Raw genomic sequence first — 22873 nt, forward strand, 5'->3', positions numbered from 1 at the left:
GGCCATGCTAAATTGCCCCTTAGTGTCCAAAGATGTTCAGGTTAGGTGGATTGGCCATGCTAAATTGCCCCTTAGTGTCCAAAGATGTGCAGGTTAGGTGGATTGGCCATGCTAAATTGCCCCTTAGTGTCCAAAGATGTGCAGGTTAGGTGGATTGGCCGTGCTAAATTGCCCCTTAGTGTCCAAAGATGTTCAGGTTAGGTGGATTGGCCATGCCAAATTGTCCCTTAGTGTCCAAAGATGTGCAGGTTAGGTGGATTGGCCGTGCCAAATTGCCCCTTAGTGTCCAAAGATGTGCAGGTTAGGTGGATTGGCCGTGCTAAATTGCCCCTTAGTGTCCAAAGATGTTCAGGTTAGGTGGATTGGCCGTGCTAAATTGTCCCTTAGTGTCCAAAGATGTTCAGGTTAGGTGGATTGGCCATGCCAAATTGTCCCTTAGTGTCCAAAGATGTGCAGGTTAGGTGGATTGGCCGTGCTAAATTGTCCCTTAGTGTCCAAAGATGTGCAGGTTAGGTGGATTGGCCGTGCTATATTGTCCCTTAGTGTCCAAAGATGTGCAGGTTAGGTGGATTGGCCATGCTAAATTGCCCTTTAGTGTCCAAAAGATGTGTAGGTTACGGGATTGGCCATGCTAAATTGCCCCTTAGTGTCCAAAAGATGTGTAGGTTAGGGGATTGGCCATGCTAAATTGCCCCTTAGTGTCTAAAGATGTGCAGGTTACGGGATTGGCCATGCTAAATTGCCCCTTAGTGTCCAAAAGATGTGTAGGTTAGGGGATTGGCCATGCTAAATTGCCCCTTAGTGTCTAAAGATGTGCAGGCTAGGTGGATTGGCCATGCTAAATTGCCCCTTAGTGTCCAAAGATGTGTAGGTTAGGTGGATTGGCCATGGTAAATTGCCCCTTAGTGTCCAAAGATGTGCAGGTTAGGTGGATTGGCCGTGCTAAATTGCCCCTTAGTGTCCAAAGATGTGCAGGTTAGGTGGATTGGCCATGCTAAATTGCCCCTTAGTGTCCAAAGATGTGCAGGTTAGGGGGATTGGCCATGCTAAATTGTTCCTTAGTGTCCAAAGATGTGCAGGTTAGGTGGATTGGCCATGCTAAATTGTTCCTTAGTGTCCAAAGATGTGCAGGTTAGGGGGATTGGCCATGCTAAATTGCCCCTTAGTGCCCAAAGATGTGCAGGTTAGGTGGATTGGCCATGCTAAATTGTTCCTTAGTGTCCAAAGATGTGCAGGTTAGGGGGATTGGCCATGCTAAATTGTTCCTTAGTGTCCAAAGATGTGCAGGTTAGGGGGATTGGCCATGCTAAATTGCCCCTTAGTGTCCAAAGATGTGTAGGTTAGGGGGATTGGCCATGCTAAATTGCCCCTTAGTGTCCAAAGATGTGTAGGTTAGGGGGATTGGCCATGCTAAATTGTTCCTTAGTGCCCAAAGATGTGTAGGTTAGGTGGATTGGCCATGCTAAATTGCCCCTTAGTGTCCAAAGATGTGTAGGTTAGGGGGATTGGCCATGCGAAATTGCCCCTTAGTGTCCAAAGATGTGCAGGTTAGGGGGATTGGCCATGCTAAATTGCCCCTTAGTGTCCAAAGATGTGCAGGTTAGGGGGATTGGCCATGCTAAATGTGTGGGCTTACGGAAGAGGGCCTGCGTAAGATACTCTGGCAGGGGCAGCACGGTAGCACAGTGGTTAGCACTGCTGCTTCACAGCTCCAGGGACCTGGGTTCGAATCCCGGCTCGGGTCACTGTCTGTGTGGAGTTTGCAAATTCTCCTCGTGTCTGCGTGGGTTTCCTCCGGGTGCTCCGGTTTCCTCCCACACTCCAAAGATGTGCGGGTTAGGTTGACTGGCCATGCTAAATTGCCCCTTAGTGTCCCGGGATGCGTAGGTTGGAGGGATTAGTGGGTAAATATGTAGGGATATGTGGATCGGGCCTGGGTGGGATTGTGGTTGGTGCAGACTCGATGGGCCGAATGGCCTCCTTCTGCAGTGTAGTGATTCCATGATTCTTTGAAGTGTGACAAACACCTTCTTCACCACCCTGTCCACCTGTGACGCCTCTTTCGAGGGATTATGTACCTCCACCCCGAGGCCTCTCTGTTCGACAACACTCCCTCGGGCCTGACCATTTAACACAGGAGTTTGGTCGATTGCGATTATCCGAAGACATTTGGGGTCAAAGTTGGTTAACGGAGTGAGGTCATCGATCAGCCCTGGTCCCAATGAATGGCGGCCGAACAGCCTCGAGGGGCTGTCTGGCCCTCTCTTCCTATCCTCCTCCCCCAGACGTACCTCCACCCCCTACAACCCTCTGACGCACGTGACACGGTGATTCACACGGGTAGGGAGTCACTCACCGAAATGTAAACCTCCGCGTCGATGCCGTTCAGCTTCAGCCTCATCGGGCGCTCCTTGCTGGACAGGGCGTCGAACCTGCTGGGCCAGCGCCGGGGGAGGGTCGCCCCCTTCTCCCCCAGTTGCCAGTACGTCCCGAAAACCCTCTCCACGTCCTGGGCCAGGCAGCTGCAATTGGACAGAACCACCCCCAGCTCCTTCACCTGAAGACAAACGGAGAGGATGGAGATGGGGGGGGGGGGGGGGGGGGGTGGTCTCATAACCGGCCATGGGAACCCTCGCGTCCGCCCTCGGAGGGGTGGAGGGGCGCTGGGGTCAGACACGGCACGGCACCTCCGACAGTGCTGCACTCCCTCCGTACCCTCAGCCCCCTCGGGAAATCCGGGGTGGGGGTTTACGCGCCCATGGCTTTCTGACTTGAGAGATGGGACAGAGGGGGCGGGGGCTGATCGACTGTGAGGGGCATCACAGCTGGGTCTGATCCCGCCCTCCGGATGTCCAGAGAGGTGCGTTTTCCAGCAGGGAATCACTTGTTGGCGACTGCCTGACTCCGCCCCTTTTGTCACTCCCAGTCCCCCCCCCCCACCCCTCTGGCTCAGGGGGCGGGGACAACCCCAACATTCTTTTACGGTGTGTGTGGGGAGAGGAGGGTCACTGGGCACTGTCCATCCCTAATTGCCCCCTTGAACTGAGTGTCTCGCTCGGCCCCTTTCAGAGGGGGGCAGTTAAGAGTCGATCACATTGCTGTGTGTGTGAGTGTGAAAGTGTGAGAGAGTGTGTTTGTGTGTGTGCGAGTGAGTGAGTGTGTGTGTGTGAGAGTGTGTGTGAGAGTGTGTGTGAGAGTGTGTGTGTGTGTGAGAGTGTGTGGGTGTGTGTGAGTGTGTGTGGGTGTGTGTGAGTGTGTGTGAGTGAGTGTGTGAGTGTGTGTGAGAGTGTGTGTGAGAGTGTGTGTGTGTGTGAGAGTATGTGGGTGTGTGTGAGTGTGTGTGAGTGAGTGTGTGAGAGTGTATGTGAGTGTGTGAGTGTATGTGAGTGTGTGTGTGAGTGTGTGTGTGTGTGTGTCTGAGTGTGTGTGTAAGAGTGTGTGTGTGTGAGTGTGTGTGTGAGAGTGTGTGTGAGTGTGTGTGTGAGAGTGTGTGTGAGAGTGTGTGTGAGAGTGTGTGTGTGTATGTGTGTGTGTGTGTGAGATTGTGTGTGTATGAGTGTGTGTGTGAGTGTGAGTGAGTGTGTGAGTGTGAGTGAGTGTGTGTCTGTGTGTGTGAGTGCGTGTGTGTGTGTGTGTGTGTGTATGAGTGTGTGAGTGAGAGTGTGAGTGTGTGTGTGTCTGAGTGTGTGAGTGAGTGTGTGTGTGAGTGTGTGTGTGTGAGTGTGTGTGTGTGTGTGTGTGAGTGTGTGTGTGAGTGTCTGAGTGTGAGAGTGTGTGTGTTTGTGTGTGTGTGGGTGTGTGTGAGTGTGTGTGTGTGAGAGTGTGTGTGAGAGTGTGTGTGAGAGTGTGTGTGTTTGTGTGAGAGTGTGTGGGTGTGTGTGTGTGAGTGTGAGAGTGTATGTGAGTGTGTGAGTGTGTGTGTGTGTGAGAGTGTGTGTGTAAGAGTGTGTGTGAGTGTGTGTGTGAGTGTGTGTGTGAGAGTGTGTGTGTGTATGTGTGTGTGTGAGAGTGTGTGTATGAGTGTGTGTGAGTGTGTGAGTGTGTGTGAATGTGTGTGTGTGAGAGTGTGTGTGTATGAGTGTGTGTGTGAGTGAGTGTGTGTGAGTGTGTGTGTGAGTGTGTGTGTGTATGAGTGTGTGAGTGAGTGTGTGTGTGAGTGAGTGTGTGTGTAAGAGTGTGTGTGTGAGTGTGTGTGTGTGAGTGTGTCTGTGTGTGTGAGAGTGTGTGTGTGAGTGTCTGAGTGTGAGAGTGAGTGTGTGAGTGTGTGTGAGTGTGTGTGTGTGAGTGTGTGTGAGTGTGTGTATGTGTGTGTTAGTGTGTGTGTGTGAGAGTGTGTGTGTGTGTATGAGTGTGAGTGAGTGTGTGAGTGTGCGAGTGAGTGTGTGTGTAAGAGTGTGTGTGTGTGTGTGTGTGTGTGAGTGTGAGTGTGTGTGTGTGTGTGTGGTGTGTGTGTGTGGTGTGTGTGTGTGTGTGGGGTGGGGTGTGGTTCTGGAGTCACATGTAGGTCAGACCGGGTAAGGACAGCAGATTTCCTTCCCTAAACAACATTGGTGAACCAGATGGGTTTTTATTTACGACAATCGATGATAATTGACACTGTTTCCCCATGACTGAAACTGGCTTTATAATCCCAGATTTTATTAATCGAATTTAAATTCCAACAGCCGCCATGGTGGGATTCGAACCCGGGACCCCCTTCCCCGGAGCATCAACCTGGCGAGGGGGGGATTGGCTCTCTGTATTACTAGCCCAGTGATGTTACCCATCTCCCTTCTAAGTGCGGGAGGGAACGTCATGAGATTCTGTGTGGTGAAGCCACCCTCTTGGATTTGAGGTACCCCGCTCTCCCCTCATTTTTAATTGGAGAGGCTTTGGCCTAGTGGTATTATCATTAATCCAGAAACTCAGCGAATGTTCTGGGGGACCCGGGTTCGAATCCCGCCCACGGCAGCTGGTGGAATCTGAATTCAATAAAACATATCTGGAATTAAGAATCTACTGATTGTCGATTGTGGGAAAAACCCATCTGGTTCCCTTTAGGGAAGGAAATCTGCCGCCCTTACCCCGGTCTGGCCTACATGTGACTCCAGAGCCACAGCAATGTGGTTGACTCTCAACTGCCCTCCAAGGGGCAACTAGGGATGGACAATAAATGCTGGGCCCAGCCAGCGACACCCATGTACTATGAAAACAGGATGAAGCTTTTGGATAGTAGTGAGTTTTGCTAGGCTCTCCCATTAGCCACCCCCACCGCCCCCGCTTGTTGCCAGTTACCTGGGTCAGCGAGCGCCAGTCCATGTTGGCACTGCCTACGTAAACATGCCTTCCATCAACCACCCAGAGCTTGGTGTGAACGATGCCATCCATCAAATTCGTCAACCACACGCGTCTCACCTCGGCACCTGCCCAAGGAAATGCCACAAGTCGGATTAGAGTCGCCCCCCCCCTTGTTGCGTAGTTGGGCAAAGTCAGAGTTAGAATTTGGTGTTCGTAACATCGTGAGATGCTAGCGGGGGGAAAGCATTGCGTGGTCCCGTTAAAAGGTGGTGCTTTTCCTGCGCTCAGTGGGTTCTAAAATACAAGTACACAGAGAACCCAGACTGAAACATTTATACCGAGAGGCCAAGCAGCAGTGTTACCAAGACGACAGGCTTTTGAATTTAGCCAATCAATTTGAATCAGGCAGTTAGGTACCAAGAACCTATTAAATTTAAATCTGACAAACCTCGGACCAATCCTATTGTGGGAAATATTGATGTGTCGTCCCGGGTATAAAAGAAGGAGTCAGTGGGACAAACCGGAGAGAGCAACTACCACCTGCCCGAGCCAACAGCTCTCAACTCTCTCTCTCTCTATAGACAGAGAGAGAGAGAATCATTGGCTCTCATAGCTTCATCTATGTCTCAGAGAAAGATAGCAAAGGTACCAAAGAAAAGAGAAGTTCCAGACAGAAGAATCAACAGAGAAACCCAAAATATTCCGGAAGACACAAAACCTGGTTGTAATTTAGAGAGTGGCTAAATTCTATTTTGTTAATGAGTGGGAATTGTATTTGTTGGAACCATTAGAATCTTGTATTATTCGGGAGTAGTTAATAGAAGAGATTTATTCGGGTTGTTAATAGTTTAGTTAATTTGCTCTTTGCTAGTTAGAGAAATAAATTGTTAGGTGTTGATTTGAGAGAGTGTCGGGGGTTTATTTTGTATTTAACCACTCGGGGTTGCTGAAGAGCAGGTCACATCACTTCACACACACTTTTTACAGATTATCGGACCAGGTACTCCTCTTTGGGGGTTAGTTCTCAAAGTTGGGGGGGGGGGGGGAGCGGGGAATCCATCTCTGGTTTATAACGCCCTGCCCCACACCATGGGCTAGCCCAACCGACATCCGGCAATCCGGTAACACTGGAGATTTCACATCCTCACGCCAAGGGAGGGAGCTGGGAGGACAGGAGCGCTGCTGCAGCCCTGGCTGGGCAACTGCACTGCCACCACTGGTTGGGAGGGCGTAACTGCAGCGTGACGGTTTACATGAAGAAATTGGCATCACGAACGCGCACGCGGGAATTAACAACATTGGAGAGCGGGAAACGAGAGGAAATAGAAAGAGAGAGGATTTTCTAGTTTTACATCAATGGGCACAAGCAATGAGAAAGTGTTTCGGGTGGGAGAATTTATAACTTCAGACAAAAAAAACTGGGAGGTGAAGTTGCCAGAAGTGCTTCGGAAACACTCGTTGATTCGATTTGCAAAAGTTTGATTTTGCAACGGAGGATTCACAATCAGACACACAAGAGAGGATATTCCTCTCACCGTCTACATCAACGGGGACGAAGTAGAAAGGGTCGAGAGCTTCAAGTTTTTAGATGTCCAGATCACCAACAACCTGTCCTGGTCCCCCCCGTGCCGACACTATAGTTAAGAAAGCCCCACCAACACCTCTACTTTCTCAGAAGACTAAGGAAATTTGGCATGTCAGCTACGACTCTCACCAACTTTTACAGATGCACCATAAGAACATAAGAAATAGGAGCAGGAGTAGGCCATCTGGCCCTTCGAGCCTGCCCCGCCATTCAACAAGATCATGGCTGATCTGAAGCGAATCAGTTCCACTTACCCGCCTGCTCCCCATAACCCCTAATTCCCTTATCGATCAGAAAGCTATCTACCCATGATTTAAACATATTCAACGAGGAAGCCTCCACCACCAGTCCAAAGATGTGCGGGTTAGGTTGATTGGCCATGCTAAAATTGCCCCTTAGTGTCCTGGGATGCATAGATTAGCGGGTAAAATATGTAGGGATATAGGGGTAGGGCCTGGGTGGGATTGTGGTCGGTGCAGACTCGATGGGCCGAATGGCCTCTTTCTGTACTGTAGGGTTTCTATGTTTCTACTTTTTTAAACTTCAATGGGCAGAGAATTCCAGAGATTCACTACCCTCTGAGAGAAGAAGTTCCCCCTCAACTCTGTTCTGAACCGGCCCCCCCCTTATTTTGAGGCTGTGCCCTTTAGTTCTGGTTTCCCTTCTAAGTGGAAAGAATCTCTCCACCTCTACCCTATCCAGCCCCTTCATTATCTTATAGGTCTCTATAAGATCACCCCATATCCTTCTAAACTCCAACGAGTACAGACCCAATCTGTTTAATCTCTCCTCATAAGCTACACCCCTCATCTCCGGTATCAACCTGGTGAACCTTCTCTGCACTCCCTCCATAGAAAGCATCCTTCCCGGATGTATCCCAGCTTGGTATGGGGCTCCTGCTCTGCCCAAGACCGCAAGGAACTACAAAGGGTCGTGAATGTAGCCCAATCCATCACTCAAACCAGCCCCCCATCCATTGACTCCACGCTGCCTCGGGAAAAGCAGCCGGCATAATTGAGGACCCCACGCTGTTCCTTAGTCGATTGGTACGTGACCTTTAGACTTTTGTATCTTTTTCCCGACGGAAGAAGGTGGAAGAGAGAATGTCCGGGGTGCGTGGGGGGTCCTTGGTGATGCTGGCTGCTTTTCCCCCGAGGCAGCGGGAAATGTAGACAGAGTCAATGGATGGGAGATTTCAGGAAGAAATTAGATGTCGCTCTTGGGACTAAAGGGATTGAGGGATACGGGGGGAAGGGAATCAGGATATTGAATTCGATGATCAGCCATGGATCAAAATGAATGGTGGTTCAGGCTGGAAGGGCCGAATGGCCTCCTCCTGCTTCTAGTTTTGAGGTAAAAAAACCAGCAGATCGCTGATGCCCCCCTGGGTCGAATAGGCTGCCGATATTCACACCAGTCGAGGTGTCGCTTGTCAGTATTGAGGTTGAGGGATCAGGGTTGGGAAGGGGTGGGGGGTTAAAGAATGAGAGGGCGGTATTAATCCCCCAGCCTATCGCACTCACCGTTTCTCTCCAGATCATTCACGTCATCCTCTGACTGTTGGGGGCTGTTCACGGCGATCTTCAGGCTGACCCCTCGCGACCGCAGCTCTGACAGACGCTTAAACACCTCCTCGCCCTGTGCACAAAGCGGGGAAACGCAACGTCAGAATGGGGGTTCAGGATCCAGGGAGACGCCGATCGGCCCCTACGTGGCAGCGCTCCTGGATAAAGAGCCAGTGAGTCGCCATGAACACACCATAGAATCCCTACAGTGCAGAAGGAGGCCATTCGGCCCATCGAGCCTGCACTGACCACAAACCCATTCAGATCCTGTTAAAGTAACCTCATATTTACTGTTAATTCCCTAACACCAAGGGCAATTTAGCACGGCCAATCCACCCAACCTGCACATCTTTGGACACTAAGGGGCAATTTAGCACGGCCAATCCACCTAACCTGCACATCTTTGGACACTAAGGGGCAATTTGGCATGGCCAATCCACCTAACCTGCACATCTTTGGACACTAAGGGGCAATTTAGCATGGCCAATCCCCCTAACCTACACATCTTTGGACACGAAGGGGCAATTTAGCATGGCCAATCCACCTAACTTGCACATCTTTGGACACCAAGGGGCAATTTAGCATGGCCAATCCACCTAACTTGCACATCTTTGGACACTAAGGGGCAATTTAGCATGGCCAATCCACCCAACCTGCACATCTTTGGACACTAAGGGGCAATTTAGCATGGCCAATCCACCTAACTTGCACATCTTTGGACACCAAGGGGCAATTTAGCATGGCCAATCCACCTAACCTGCACATCTTTGGACACCAAGGGGCAATTTAGCATGGCCAATCCACCTAACTTGCACATCTTTGGACACTAAGGGGCAATTTAGCATGGCCAATCCACCCAACCTGCACATCTTTGGACACTAAGGGACAATTTAGCATGGCCAATCCCCCTAACCTACACATCTTTGGACACGAAGGGGCAATTTAGCATGGCCAATCCACCTAACTTGCACATCTTTGGACACCAAGGGGCAATTTAGCATGGCCAATCCACCTAACCCGCACATCTTTGGACACGAAGGGGCAACTTAGCATGGCCAATCCACCTGACTTGCACATCTTTGGACACCAAGGGGCAATTTAGCATGGCCAATCCACCTAACCTGCATATCTTTGGACACTAAGGGGCAATTTAGCATGGCCAATCCACCTAACTTGCATATCTTTGGATACTAAGGGGCAATTTAGCATGGCCAATGCACCTAACCTGCACATCTTTGGATACTAAGGGGCAATTTAGCATAGCCAATCCACCTAATCTACACATCTTTGGATACTAAGGGGCAAATTAGCATGGCCAATCCACCTAATCTACACATCTTTGGACACTAAGGGGCAAATTAGCATGGCCAATCCACCTAACCTACACATCTTTGGAGTGTGGGAGGAAACTGGAGCACCCGGAGGAAACCCACACAGACACGGGGAGAACGTGCAAACTCCACACAGATAGTCACCCAAGCCGGGAATCGAACCCGGGTCCCTGGCGCTGTGAACCAGCAGTGCTGACCATTGCGCCACGGTGCCGCCCATCTGGCCCCTTTATGGTTGCTACTATAAGCAGGCGAACCCCGCGGTGAACCCTGTACACAACTGCAGTGGTGCAGGGTCACTCAGAGAGCAATTGCAAGGTGGAATTTTTGAGTCATGGCTCACTCTCTAAAGTTATTTACCTTACCCTTTCAGGGGAGGTGTGTGTCGCTGGCAAGGATTACTAATCCGGGGGCGTTCTCGCTAGGCGACCCCCTCCCAGCGTACATAATGAGGCGTGACACTGACTATGTTAAGTTTATTTATTAGTCACAAGTAGGCTTACATTAACACTGCAATGAAGTTAGTGTGAAAATCCCCGAGTCGCCACACTCCGGCGCCTGTTCGGGTTACACTGAGGGAGAATTTAGCACCCTAACCCGCACGTCTTTCGGACTGTGGGAGGAAACCGGAGCACCCGGAGGAAACCCACGCAGACACGGGGAGAACGTGCAAACTCCACACAGACAGTGACCCGAGCCGGGAATCGAACCCGGGTCCCTGGCGCTGTGAGGCAGCAGCGCTAACCCGCTGTGCCACTCCAGCCTGGTATGTGACAGATGTGCAGGGGAGTGGGGTGGTTAGGATGACGGAGAAATGCATCATGGGAAGTGTGCGCGACACAGGCTGGGATTGGGGACTGGGCCCCAGGTGGGAGCTTCTCACCTCAGCAGCTGTCGGGTCCTCGTGACCCAGGGATGTGCCCCGCAGCGTGAAGTAAAAAGCGGCGATCTGCACTGAATCCTTGGCCTCCTGCAGCAGGTCCAGCCAGCCCTGGGAGATGGACACATGTTGAGGGACACCTTTCCGATACGGCAGATCAACTGGGATGCTCTCCACCAGCGTCAGCCTGTAACCCAAAAAGTTAAATTCACCAACGATCCCCCCCTGGATACCGAAATAGCCCAACACTCGCCTCAACCCTCCCTATCTCTGTAACCTCCTCCAGCCCCTACACCCCCTCCCTATCTCTGTAACCTCCTCCAGCCCCTTCACCCCTCCCTATCTCTGTACCTCCTCCAGCCCCTACACCCCCTATCTCTGTAACCTCCACCAGCCCCTTCACCCCTCCCTATCTCTGTAACCTCCTCCAGCCCGTACACCCTCTCCCTTTCTCTGTAACCTACCCCAGCCTCGACACCGCTCCCTATCTCTGTAACCTCCTCCAGCTCCTACACCCCTCCCTATCTCTGTAACCTCCACCAGCCCCTTCACCCCTCCCTATCTCTGTAACCTCCTCCAGCCCGTACACCCTCTCCCTTTCTCTGGAACCTACCCCAGCCTCGACACCACTCCCTATCTCTGTAACCTCCTCCAGCTCCTACACCCCTCCCTATCTCTGTAACCTCCTCCAGCCCCTACAGCCCCTCCCTATCTCTGTAACCTCCTCCAGCCCCTACACCCCCTCCCTATCTCTGTAACCTCCTCCAGCCCCTACACCCCCTCCCTATCTCTGTAACCTTCTCCAGCCCCTAAACCCCCTCCAGCCCCGACAACCCTCCCTATCTCTGTAACATCCTCCAGCTCCGACACCCCCTCCCTATCTCTGTAACCTCCTCCAGCTCCTACACCCCCTCCCTATCTCTGTAACCTCCTCCAGCCCCTACACGCCTCCCTATCTCTGTAACCTCCTCCAGCCCCTACACCGCACCCTATCTCTGTAACCTCCTCCAGCCCCAACACCCCTCCCTACTCTCTGTAACCTCCTCCAGCCCATACACCCCTCCCTATCTCTGTAACCTCCTCCAGCCCTGACACACACTCCCTATGTCTGTAACCTCCTCCAGCCCCTACACCACCTCCCTATCTCTGTACCCTCCTCCAGACCCTACACACTCTCCCTATCTCTGAAAGCTCCCCCAGCCTGTACACCACTCCCTATCTCTGTAACCTCCTCCACTCCCTACAACTCTCCCTATCTCTCTAACCTCCTCCAGCCCCTACACCCCCTCCCTATCTATGTAACCTCCTCCAGCCCCTACACCCCCTCCCTATCTCTGTAAGTTCCTCCAGCCCCTACACCCTGCCCTTGATCGGTAACCTTCTCCAGCCCCTACACCCCCTCCCACTCTCTGTAACCTCCTCCAGCCCCTACACCCCTCCCTATCTCTGTAACCTCCTCCAGCCCCTTCACCCCTCCCTATCTCTGTAATGTCCTCCAGCCCCTACAACCCTCCCTATCTCTGTAACCTCCTCCAGACCGTACACCCGCTCCCTATCTCTGTAACCTCCTCCAGACCCCTACACCCCGCCCTATTCCTGTAACCTCCTCCGGTCCCTACAACTCTCCCTATCACTCTAACCTCCTCCAGACCCCTACATCCCACCCTATTTCTCTAACATCCTCCAGTCCCTACAACCCTCCCTATCTCTGTAACCTCCTCCAGACCCGACACCTCTCCTTATCACTGTAACCTCCTCGTGCCCCTACACCTCTCCCTATCTTTGTAACCTCCTCCAGCCCCGTACAGCCCTCCCTATCTCTGTAACCTCCTCCAGCCCCAACACCGCTCCCTAACTCTGTAACCTCCTCCAGCCCCGACACCCCTCCCTATCTCTGTAACCTCCTCCAGCTCCTACACCCCCTCCCTATCTCTGTAACCTCCTCCAGCCCCCACACCCCTCCCTATCTCTGTAACCTCCTCCAGCCCATACACCCCTCCCTATCTCTGTAACCTCCTCCAGCCCCGACACACACTCCCTATGTCGGTAACCTCCTCCAGCCCCTACACCACCTCCCGATCTCTGTACGCTCCTCCAGACCCGACACACTCTCCCTATCTCTGTAACCTCCCCCAGCCTCTACATCACTCCCTAACTCTGTAACCTCCTCCAGCCCCTACAACCCTCCCTATCTCTGTAACCTCCTCCAGCCCCTACACCTCTCCCTATCTCTGTAACCGCCTCCTGCCCCCAAACGCCCTTCCTATCTCTGTACCCCACTCCAGCGCCTATACCTCTCCCTATCTCTGTAACCTCCTCCAGCCCCGACACCCCTCCATCTCTCTGTAACCTCCTCCAGCCTCTACACCCCTCTCGATCTCTGTAACCCCCTCCAGCCCCTTCACCCCTCCCTATCTCTGTAACCTACTCCAGCCCCTACACCAGCCTCCCTACCTCTGTAACCTCCTCCAGACCGTGCACCCCCTCCCTATCTCTGTAACCTCCTCCAGCTCCTACAACCCTCCCTATCTCTGTAACCTCCTCCAGCCCCTACACCCCTCCCTATTGCTGTAACCTCCTCCAGCCGCCTGCACCCCCTCCCTATCTCTGTAACCTCCTCCAGCCGCCTGCACCCCCTCCCTATCTCTGTAACCCCCTCCAGCCCCGACAACCCTCCCTATCTCTGTAACCTCCTCCAGTCCCGACACCCCCTCCCTATCTCTGTAACCTCCTCCAGCCCCTACACCCCTCGCTACCTCTGCAGCCTCCTCCAGCCCCCTACACCCCCTCCCTATCTCTGTAACCTCCTCCAGCCCCTACACCCCCTCCCTATCTCTGTAACCTCCTCCAGCTCCCACACCCCCTCCCTATCTCTGTAACCTCCTCCAGCTCCTACACCCCCTCCCTATCTCTGTAACCCCCTCCAGCCCCTACACCCCCTCCCTATCTCTGTAACCCCCTCCAGCCCCCACACCCTCTCCCTATCTCTGTAACCCCCTCCAGCCCCGACAACCCTCCCTATCTCTGCAACCCCCTCCAGCCCCTACACCCCCTCCCTATCTCGGTAACCTCCTCCAGCCCCTACACCCCCTCCCTATCTCTGTAACCCCCTCCAGCCCCTACACCCCCTCCCTATCTCTGTAACCTCCTCCAGCCCCTACACCCCTCCCTATCTCTGTAACCTCCTACAGCCCCTACACCCCCTCCCTATCTCTGTAACCTCCTCCAGCCCCTACAGCCCCTCCCTATCTCTGTAGCCTCCTCCAGACCCTACAGCCCCTCCCTATCTCTGTAACCTCCTCCAGCCCCTACACCCCTCCCTATCTCTGTAACCTCCTACAGCCCCTACACCCCCTCCCTATCTCTGTAACCCCCTCCAGCGCCGACACCCCCTCCCTATCTCTGTAACCCCCTCCAGCCCCTACATCCCCTCCCCATCTCTGTAACCTCCTCCAGCCCCGACACCCCTCCCTATCTCTGTAACCCCCTCCAGCCCCGACACCCCTCCCTATCTCTGTAACCTCCTCCAGCCCCGACACCCCTCCCTATCTCTGTAACCTCCTCCAGCCCCGACACCCCTCCCTATCTCTGTAACCCCCTCCAGCCCCTACACCCCCTCCCTATCTCTGTAACCCCCTCCAGCCCCTACACCCCTCCCTATCTCTGTAACCCCCTCCAGCCCCGACAACCCTCCCTATCTCTGTAACCCCCTCCAGCCCCCACACCCCCTCCCTATCTCTGTAACCTCCTCCAGCCTCCTATGAGCCCCCCCCTCACCCCCCCCTGATGCCTACTTGCAGTGGTCCTGACAGGGCTCTGATTGCCACGGTAACAGGCTGTAAATCCAGTCCATCTTCAGCAGGCCGACGGGGCCCCAGAGGGCCGCGGGCAGAATGGCCTCCCTGAGGAAATAGCAGCCCCCCAGCGCCAGGAGCAGGACGATGAGGAGGAGGGAGCAGAGCAGAGTGCGGTGAGGGGGCTTCCTCTGGACCCGGCTGACCTAGCAGGAGGAGGAAGCAGAGACAAATCTTAAATCAGGCAGAACCCAGAAACATCAGCGGCCTCCTCCCAAACGCGAAGCCACCCCCAGTCGAACAGCCAGCACGGGCTCACCGCCACCAGGGCGGGAGAGGGGGTGGGGGGCGGGGGGGTGTCCAGGCTCTCTGGCAGAGCGGGAACGGTCAGTCACCAGCGACCATCTTCCCATTGTGACTGAGCAGGCACTTCCACTGTGGGAGGCATCGCAGGAGGACCCAATTCCGTAACGATCCCAGCCTGTGTTCAAGGAGAAAATAGCAGATTTTAAACTACCACCCCCCCGCTCTCATTAATCCTGCCCACTGAGGTCCATCGCCCACTCGTAGGGGGGGGCGGGGGGAGGTCGAGGGTCGTTGGTGAGGGGTCAAGAGGAGGTGTAATCTGGGATCTACCCAGTCTCACACATCTCCTCCTTCCCACTCTGTCCCTGCACAAGATCCCAACACTGAGGCTGAAATCTCCATCAAGTTTGAAGTTTTATAGTTTATTTATTAGTGTCACTGGTAAGGTTGACATTAACACTGCAATGAAGTTACTGCGAGAATCCCCCGAGTCGCCCACACTCCGGCGCCTGTTCGGGTAACACTGAGGGAGAATTTAGCCCCTAACCTGCACGTATTTCGGACTGTGGGAGGAAACCGGAGCACCCGGAGGAAACCCACGCAGACACGGGGGAGAACGTGCAAACTCCGCACAGACAGTGACCCAAAGCCGGGAATCGAACCCGGGTCCCTGGCGCTGTGAGGCAGCAGTGCTAACCACTGTGCCGCCCCTAATAATTCTATTACACACATACTCCAACTGAACTGTCCCAAATGATCAAGATAAGGGTTGGGTGGATGGATACACGGGACAGAGTGGAGCTAAAACTGGTCTGTCACTGCAGAAACCGTGTCAACTTCACCCAGACAGACTAAAATAAACTCTGGAAGGAGAAATTAGTTTGGATAGAGGGAGCTTTACTCTGTATCTAACCCCATGCTGTACCTGTCCTGGGAGTATTTGATGGGGACAGTGTAGAGGGAGCTTTACTCTGTATCTAACCCCGTGCTGTACCTGTCCTGGGAGTGTTTGATGGGGACAGTGTAGAGGGAGCTTTACTCTGTATCTAACCCCGTGCTGTACCTGTCCTGGGAGTGTTTGATGGGGACAGTGTAGAGGGAGCATTACTCTGTATCTAACCCCGTGCTGTACCTGTCCTGGGAGTATTTGATGGGGACAGTGTAGAGGGAGCTTTACTCTGTATCTAACCCTGTGCTGTACCTGTCCTGGGAGTGTTTGATGGGGACAGTGTAGAGGGAGCTTTACTCTGTATCTAACCCCATGCTGTACCTGTCCTGGGAATATTTGATGGGGACAGTGTAGAGGGAGCTTTACTCTGTATCTAACCCTGTGCTGTACCTGTCCTGGGAGTGTTTGATGGGGACAGTGTAGAGGGAGCTTTACTCTGTATCTAACCCCGTGCTGTACCTGTCCTGGGAGTGTTTGATGGGGGACAGTGTAGAGGGAGCTTTACTCTGTATCTAACCCCGTGCTGTACCTGTCCTGGGAGTGTTTGATGGGGACAGTGTAGAGGGAGCTTTACTCTGTATCTAACCCCGTGCTGTACCCGTCCTGGGAGTGTTTGATGGGGGACAGTGTAGAGGGAGCTTTACTCTGTATCTAACCCCGTGCTGTACCTGTCCTGGGAGTGTTTGATGGGGACAGTGTAGAGGGAGCTTTACTCTGTATCTAACCCCGTGCTGTACCTGTCCTGGGAGTGTTTGATGGGGGACAGTGTAGAGGGAGCTTTACTCTGTATCTAACCCCGTGCTGTACCTGTCCTGGGAGTGTTTGATGGGGGACAGTGTAGAGGGAGCTTTACTCTGTATCTAACCCCGTGCTGTACCTGTCCTGGGAGTGTTTGATGGGGGACAGTGTAGAGGGAGCTTTACCCTGTATCTAACCCCGTGCTGTACCTGTCCTGGGAGTGTTTGATGGGGACAGTGTAGAGGGAGCTTTACTCTGTATCTAACCCCGTGCTGTACCTGGCCTGGGAGTGTTTGATGGGGGAAAGTGTAGAGAGAGCTTTACTCTGTATCTAACCCCATGCTGTACCTGTCCTGGGAGTGTTTAATGGGGGACAGTGTAGAGGGAGCTTTACTCTGTATCTAACCCCGTGCTGTACCTGTCCTGGGGGTGTTTGATTGAGACATGGGGAGAACGTTTAAACTCCACACAGACAGTCACCCAAGGCCGGAATTGAAACCGGATCTCTGTAAGGGCGTTGTGAGGTAATAGTGCTAACCACTGTGCCACCCATGCCGCCATGTACTCTATGAACGGTATGCTTTGTCTGTATAGCGCGCAAGAAACAGTACTTTTCACTGTATCCCAATACATGTGACAACAATAAATCAAATCAAATATTAAGTTGATCTTTCTCTGCACCCTAGCTGTGACTAACACTACGTTCTGCACCCTCTCCTTTCCTTCTCTATGAACGGTATGCTTAGTCTGTATAGCGCGCAAGAAACAATACTTTTCACTATATACATGTGGCAATAATAAATCAAACTGGAAAAGTCCCCATCTGAGCCACGCTAGTGAGCAGGGGGACAATTACTTTCTCAAAGGACTTTCTTCAGCTTATTGGCTGACTGGGCTAATGTCCATATTCGCTCCCGAATAACCAACGCCAAGTTTGGCTTCTGCCGTCTCCGGGGAGAATTTGGAACTCGCTCCCACATGGTTCAGGTTCCCCCCTTTGGGATTCCCGGGACACCGATCATTAAAACGTCAGGGACAACCCCAGAAAACCATCAAAAAAGCCCAACGGAATGCTGGTCTTCATATCCGGAATACGGAGGGGGTAGGAGTTAGGCTTCAGCTGCACGTAGGCCCGGGTTTTGCCGCACGGGCAGCTCTGGGCCCCACACCTCAGGAAGGACGTCCCGTCCCGATACAGGTTGACAATAACAAATCAAAACATGGCTGGGAAAGAACGGGATTGGGATGGCACCTTGCTGGATCTCATTGCCGGGGTTTTCGGGAATTCTCTGCGTGTCAGCCATTTCTGAGGCTCCTCCGGAATTTTCTCCCTCAGTTTCTGAAGGGTCGCAATGGCAGGTCTGAAATCGCCCTTTTCGGGGTAGGGAGGGAGAGAGAGAGAGAGAAGGAATAGCGTCAACAACAACATCCATTTATCTGGCACCGTTAGAACGGCAGAGCGTTCCCCGAGACGCAATTCAGGAATGTTATTAGGGAAGGGCAAGGAGAAGGCCAGGCAAACTGGTCTCGTTTAGGGAGCCGTTTAAAGGAGGAGGGCGTGAGGGTGAAAGAGCGAGGGAAAGAGAGAGAGCGAGGTGGAGAGGTTTAGGGACGGAACTCCAGAGTTTTAGGGCCCCCACCCACGCTCCAGGGAGCTGAAGGCACGGCCGCCAATGCCGGAGCGATGGGAATCGGGGAGGTGCTCAAATGCCTGGAATTGGAGGATGGCAGAGATCTTGGAGGGATGTAGGGGCTGGAGGAGGTTACAGAGATAGGGAGGGGGTGTAGGGGCTGGAGGAGGTTACAGAGATAGGGAGGGGGTGTGGGGGGTTGGAGGAGGCTCCAGAGATAGGGAGGGGGTGTAGGGGCTGGAGGAGGTTACAGAGATAGGGAGGGGTGTAGGGGCTGGAGCAGGTTACAGAGATAGGGAGGGGGTGTAGGGGCTGGAGGAAGTTACAGAGATAGGGAGGGGGTGTAGGGAATGGAGGAGATTATAGAGATAGGGAGGGGTGTAGGGGCTGTAGGAGGCTACAGAGATAGGGAGGGGGTGTAGGGGCTGGAGGAGGTTACAGAGATAGAGAGGAGTGTAGGGGCTGGAGGAGGTTACAGAGATAGGGAGGGGTCTAGGGGCTGGAGGAGGTTACAGAGATAGGGAGGAGGGTGTAGAGAATGGAGGAGATTATAGAGATAGGGAGGGGTGTAGGGGCTGTAGGAGGCTACAGAGATAGGGAGGGGGTGTAGGGGCTGGAGGAAGTTACAGAGATAGGGAGGGGGTGTAGGGAATGGAGGAGATTATAGAGATAGGGAGGGGTGTAGGGGCTGTAGGAGGCTACAGAGATAGGGAGGGGGTGTAGGGGCTGGAGGAGGTTACAGAGATAGAGAGGAGTGTAGGGGCTGGAGGAGGTTACAGAGATAGGGAGGGGTGTAGGGGCTGGAGGAGATTACAGAGATAGGGAGGGGGGTGTAGGGAATGGAGGAGATTATAGAGATAGGGAGGGGTGTAGGGGCTGGAGGAGGTTACAGAGATAGGGAGGGCGTGCAGGGGATGGAGGAGATTACAGAGATAGGGAGGGTTGTAGGGGCTGGTGGAGGTTATAGAGATAAAGAGGGGGTGTAGGGGATGGAGGAGGTTACAGAGATAGGGAGGGGGTGTAGGGGCTGGAGGAGGTTACAGAGATAAAGAGGGGGTGTAGGGGCAGGAGGAGGTTACAGAGATAGGGAGGGGGTGTAGGAGCTGGAGGAGATTACAGAGATAGGGAGGGGGTGTAGGGTCTGGAGGAGGTTACAGAGATAAGGAGGGGGGGGGGGGGTGTAGGGGGTTGGAGGAGGTTACAGAGATAGGGGAGGGGGTGTAGGGGCTGGGGGAGGTTACAGAGATAGGGAGGGGGTGTAGGGGCTGGAGGAGGTTACAGAGATAGGGAGGGGGTGTAGGGGCTGGACGGGGTTACAGAGATAGGGAGGGGGTGTAGGGCCTGGAGGAGGTTACAGAGATAGGGAGGGGGTGTAGGGGCTGGAGGAGGTTACAGAGATAGGGAGGGGGGGTAGGGGCTGGAGAAGGTTACAGAGATAGGGAGGGGGTGTAGGGCCTGGAGGAGGTTACAGAGATAGGGAGGGAGTGTAGGGGCTGGAGGAGGTTACAGAGATAGGGAGGGGGTGTAGGGGCTGGAGGGGGTTACAGAGGTAGGGAGGGGGTGTAGGGGCTGGAGGGGGTTACAGAGGTAGGGGAGGGGGGGGTGTAGTAATGCTAACCTTGACTACCGGAAGGGGTGTGACGCTCCTGGGAGTTTCCTTGTCCTCACTCTCCTCCTCCTCCTCCTCCTCCTGTCCCTCCCCCTCTTTCACCTCTCTTTGTGGAGGGAGTTTTGGTACCACCTTGTGCAGCCTGACCTGCACAGGCCGGACCGTAATCTGTGGAACAAGACCAGGTCAGAGGTCAGCTGCCCAGAGACAGTGATTCCACGCGCTTCCCATTCCCCGTCCTCCTGTTCACGGGCATCGGAAAGGCTCACGAGGCGACCACTCGGCCCATTGAACCCCCTACTATCCCACCCGCTCCCAATTCGTGGCTTCAATGGGAGATAGAGAAAAACATGCATTTCTATAGCGCCTCTCACGTCCTCAGATTGTCCCAGAGTGGTTCAGAGTGGCTCAAACACTTTGTGAAGTGCGGTGATTGTTCCAATGTAGGAGACGCGGCAGCCAGTTTATACACAGCAAGATCCCACACACAGCAATGTGAGCACCCCCCCCGCCACCACCTCTTCTTCCATTGGTCGCCGCAGGATCTTTTACACCCACCTCGAGGGGGCAGACGGAGCCTCCGTTTAATATCTCATCCTGAGAAACAGCACCTCCCACAGTGCGGCACCCCCTCAGCACTGACCCTCCCACAGTGCGGCGCTCCCTCAGCACTGACCCTCCCACAGTGCGGCGCTCCCTCAGCACTGACCCACAGTGCGGCACTCCCTCGGCACTGACCCTCCCACAGTGCGGCGCTCCCTCAGCACTGACCCTTCCACAGTGCGGCGCTCCCTCAGCACTGACCCTCCCACAGTGCGGCACTCCCTCAGCACTGACCCTCCCACAGTGCGGCGCTCCCTCAGCACTGACCCTCCCACAGTGCGGTGCTCCCTCAGCACTGACCCTCCCACAGTGCGGCGCTCCCTCAGCACTGACCCTCCCACAGTACGGCAGCCCCTCAGCACTGACCCTCCCACAGTGCGGCGCTCCCTCAGCACTGACCCTCCCACAGTGCGGCGCTCCCTCAGCACTGACCCTCCCACAGCGCGGCACTCCCTCAGCACTGACCCTCCCACAGTGCGGCACTCCCTCAGCACTGACCCTCCCACAGTGCGGCGCTCCCTCAGCACTGACCCTCCCACAGTGCGGCGCTCCCTCAGCACTGACCCTCCCACAGCGCGGCACTCCCTCAGCACTGACCCTCCCACAGTGCGGCACTCCCTCAGCACTGACCCTCCCACAGTGCGGCGCTCCCTCAGCACTGACCCTCCCACAGTGCGGCACTCCCTCAGCACTGACCCTCCCACAGTGCGGCGCTCCCTCAGCACTGACCCTCTGACAGTGCGGCGCTCCCTCAGCACTGACCCTCCCACAGTGCGGCACTCCCTCAGCACTGACCCTCCCACAGTGCGGCGCTCCCTCAGCACTGACCCTCCCACAGTGCGGCACTCCCTCAGCACTGACCCTCCCACAGTGCGGCGCTCCCTCAGCACTGACCCTCTGACAGTGCGGCGCTCCCTCAGCACTGACCCTCCCACAGTGCGGCGCTCCCTCAGCACTGACCCTCCCACAGTGCGGCACTCCCTCAGCACTGACCCTCCCACAGTGCGGCGCTCCCTCAGCACTGACCCTCCCACAGTGCGGCACTCCCTCAGCACTGACCCTCCCACAGTGCGGCGCTCCCTCAGCACTGACCCTCTGACAGTGCGGCGCTCCCTCAGCACTGACCCTCCCACAGTGCGGCGCTCCCTCAGCACTGACCCTCCCACAGTGCGGCACCCCCTCAGCACTGACCCCCCCACAGTGCGGCGCTCCCTCAGCACTGACCCCCCCACAGTGCGGCGCTCCCTCAGCACTGACCCTCCCACAGTGCGGCGCTCCCTCAGCACTGACCCTCCCACAGTGCGGCACTCCCTCAGCACTGACCCTCCCACAGTGCGGCGCTCCCTCAGCACTGACCCTCCCACAGTGCGGCGCTGCCTCAGCACTGACCTTTGACAGTGTGGAGTGTGTGTGAGAGAGAGAGAGAGGGAGCATGAGAGAGGGAAAGGGAGTGAGAGATAGTGGGAATGTTTTGTGAGAGAGAGAGGGAGGGGAAGGGTGTGTGAGAGCGTGAGAGAGAGGGTGAGAGAAAGAGGGAGTGTGAGGGAGAGGGAGTGTGAGAGGGTGGGAGGGAGAGAGAGACAGGGAGTGTGACAGAGACGGAGTGTGAAAGTGCGTGTGAGAGTGTGTGTGAGAAAGAGGGAGTGTGAGAGAGTGAGAGGGAGGGAGTGTGAGAGAGAGAGTGTGTGTGAGAGAGAGAGGGAGTGTGAGAGAGTGAGGGGGAGTGTAAGAGAGAGTGAGTGTGTGTGAGAGAGAGAGTGTGTGTGAGAGAGACTGAGAGAGAGAGTGTGAGAGAGAGAGAGTGCGTGTGAGAGAGAGGGAGTGTGCGTGAGAGAGAAAGAGAGTGTGTGTGTGCGTGAGAGAGAGTGTGTGTGTGAGAGAGAGTGTGTGTGTGAGAGAGACTGTGAGAGAGAGAGTGTGTGAGAGAGAGTGTGTGTGAGAGAGAGGGAGTGTGCGTGAGAGAGAGAGGGAGTGTGTGAGAGAGAGTGTGTGAGAGAGACTGTGAGAGAGTGTGTGAGAGAGAGGGAGTGTGTGTGAGAGAGAGTGTGTGTGAGAGAGAGACTGTGTGAGAGAGAGACTGTATGAGAGAGAGACTGTGAGAGAGAGTGTGTGAGAGAGAGTGTGTGTGAGAGAGAGGGAGTGTGCGTGAGAGAGAGAGAGTGTGTGAGAGAGAGAGTGTGTGTGTGAGAGAGACAGTGAGAGAGAGACTGTGAGAGAGTGTGTGAGAGAGAGACTGTGAGAGAGAGAGTGTGTGAGAGAGTGTGTGTGAGAGAGAGGGAGTGTGCGTGAGAGAGAGAGAGGGAGTGTGTGAGAGAGAGAGTGTGTGAGAGAGAGACTGTGTGAGAGAGAGACTGTGAGAGAGTGTGTGAGAGAGAGGGAGTGTGTGTGAGAGAGAGTGTGTGTGAGAGAGAGACTGTGTGAGAGAGAGACTGTGAGAGAGAGTGTGTGAGAGAGAGTGTGTGTGAGAGAGAGGGAGTGTGCGTGAGAGAGGGAGAGAGTGTGTGAGAGAGAGAGTGTGTGTGAGAGAGACTGTGTGAGAGAGGGACTGTGAGAGAGTGTGTGAGAGAGAGACTGTGAGAGAGAGAGAGAGTGTATGAGAGAGAGG

The 22873-nt window shown here is 54.4% G+C and overlaps 1 protein-coding gene across 2 annotated transcripts in view; it reads right to left on the minus strand.

Moving 5' to 3' along the window:
• The window catches only part of LOC144486886 (5'-3' exonuclease PLD3-like), a 39721-nt gene that overhangs the window by 10261 nt on the left and 6587 nt on the right, over positions 1-22873 (minus strand). For both annotated transcript variants that reach the window (XM_078204917.1, XM_078204918.1), the window contains exons 3-9: positions 19675-19833; positions 17678-17797; positions 14433-14638; positions 10642-10825; positions 8386-8500; positions 5275-5402; positions 2357-2557 (exon numbers count right to left, since the gene is read on the minus strand). In XM_078204917.1, the coding sequence (XP_078061043.1) occupies positions 2357-2557; positions 5275-5402; positions 8386-8500; positions 10642-10825; positions 14433-14638; positions 17678-17797; positions 19675-19833 (1113 nt within the window). The remainder of the gene's footprint in view (positions 1-2356; positions 2558-5274; positions 5403-8385; positions 8501-10641; positions 10826-14432; positions 14639-17677; positions 17798-19674; positions 19834-22873) is intronic.

This window comes from Mustelus asterias, unplaced genomic scaffold (assembly GCF_964213995.1).
Source record: "Mustelus asterias unplaced genomic scaffold, sMusAst1.hap1.1 HAP1_SCAFFOLD_503, whole genome shotgun sequence".
Classification (NCBI taxonomy): domain Eukaryota; kingdom Metazoa; phylum Chordata; class Chondrichthyes; order Carcharhiniformes; family Triakidae; genus Mustelus; species Mustelus asterias.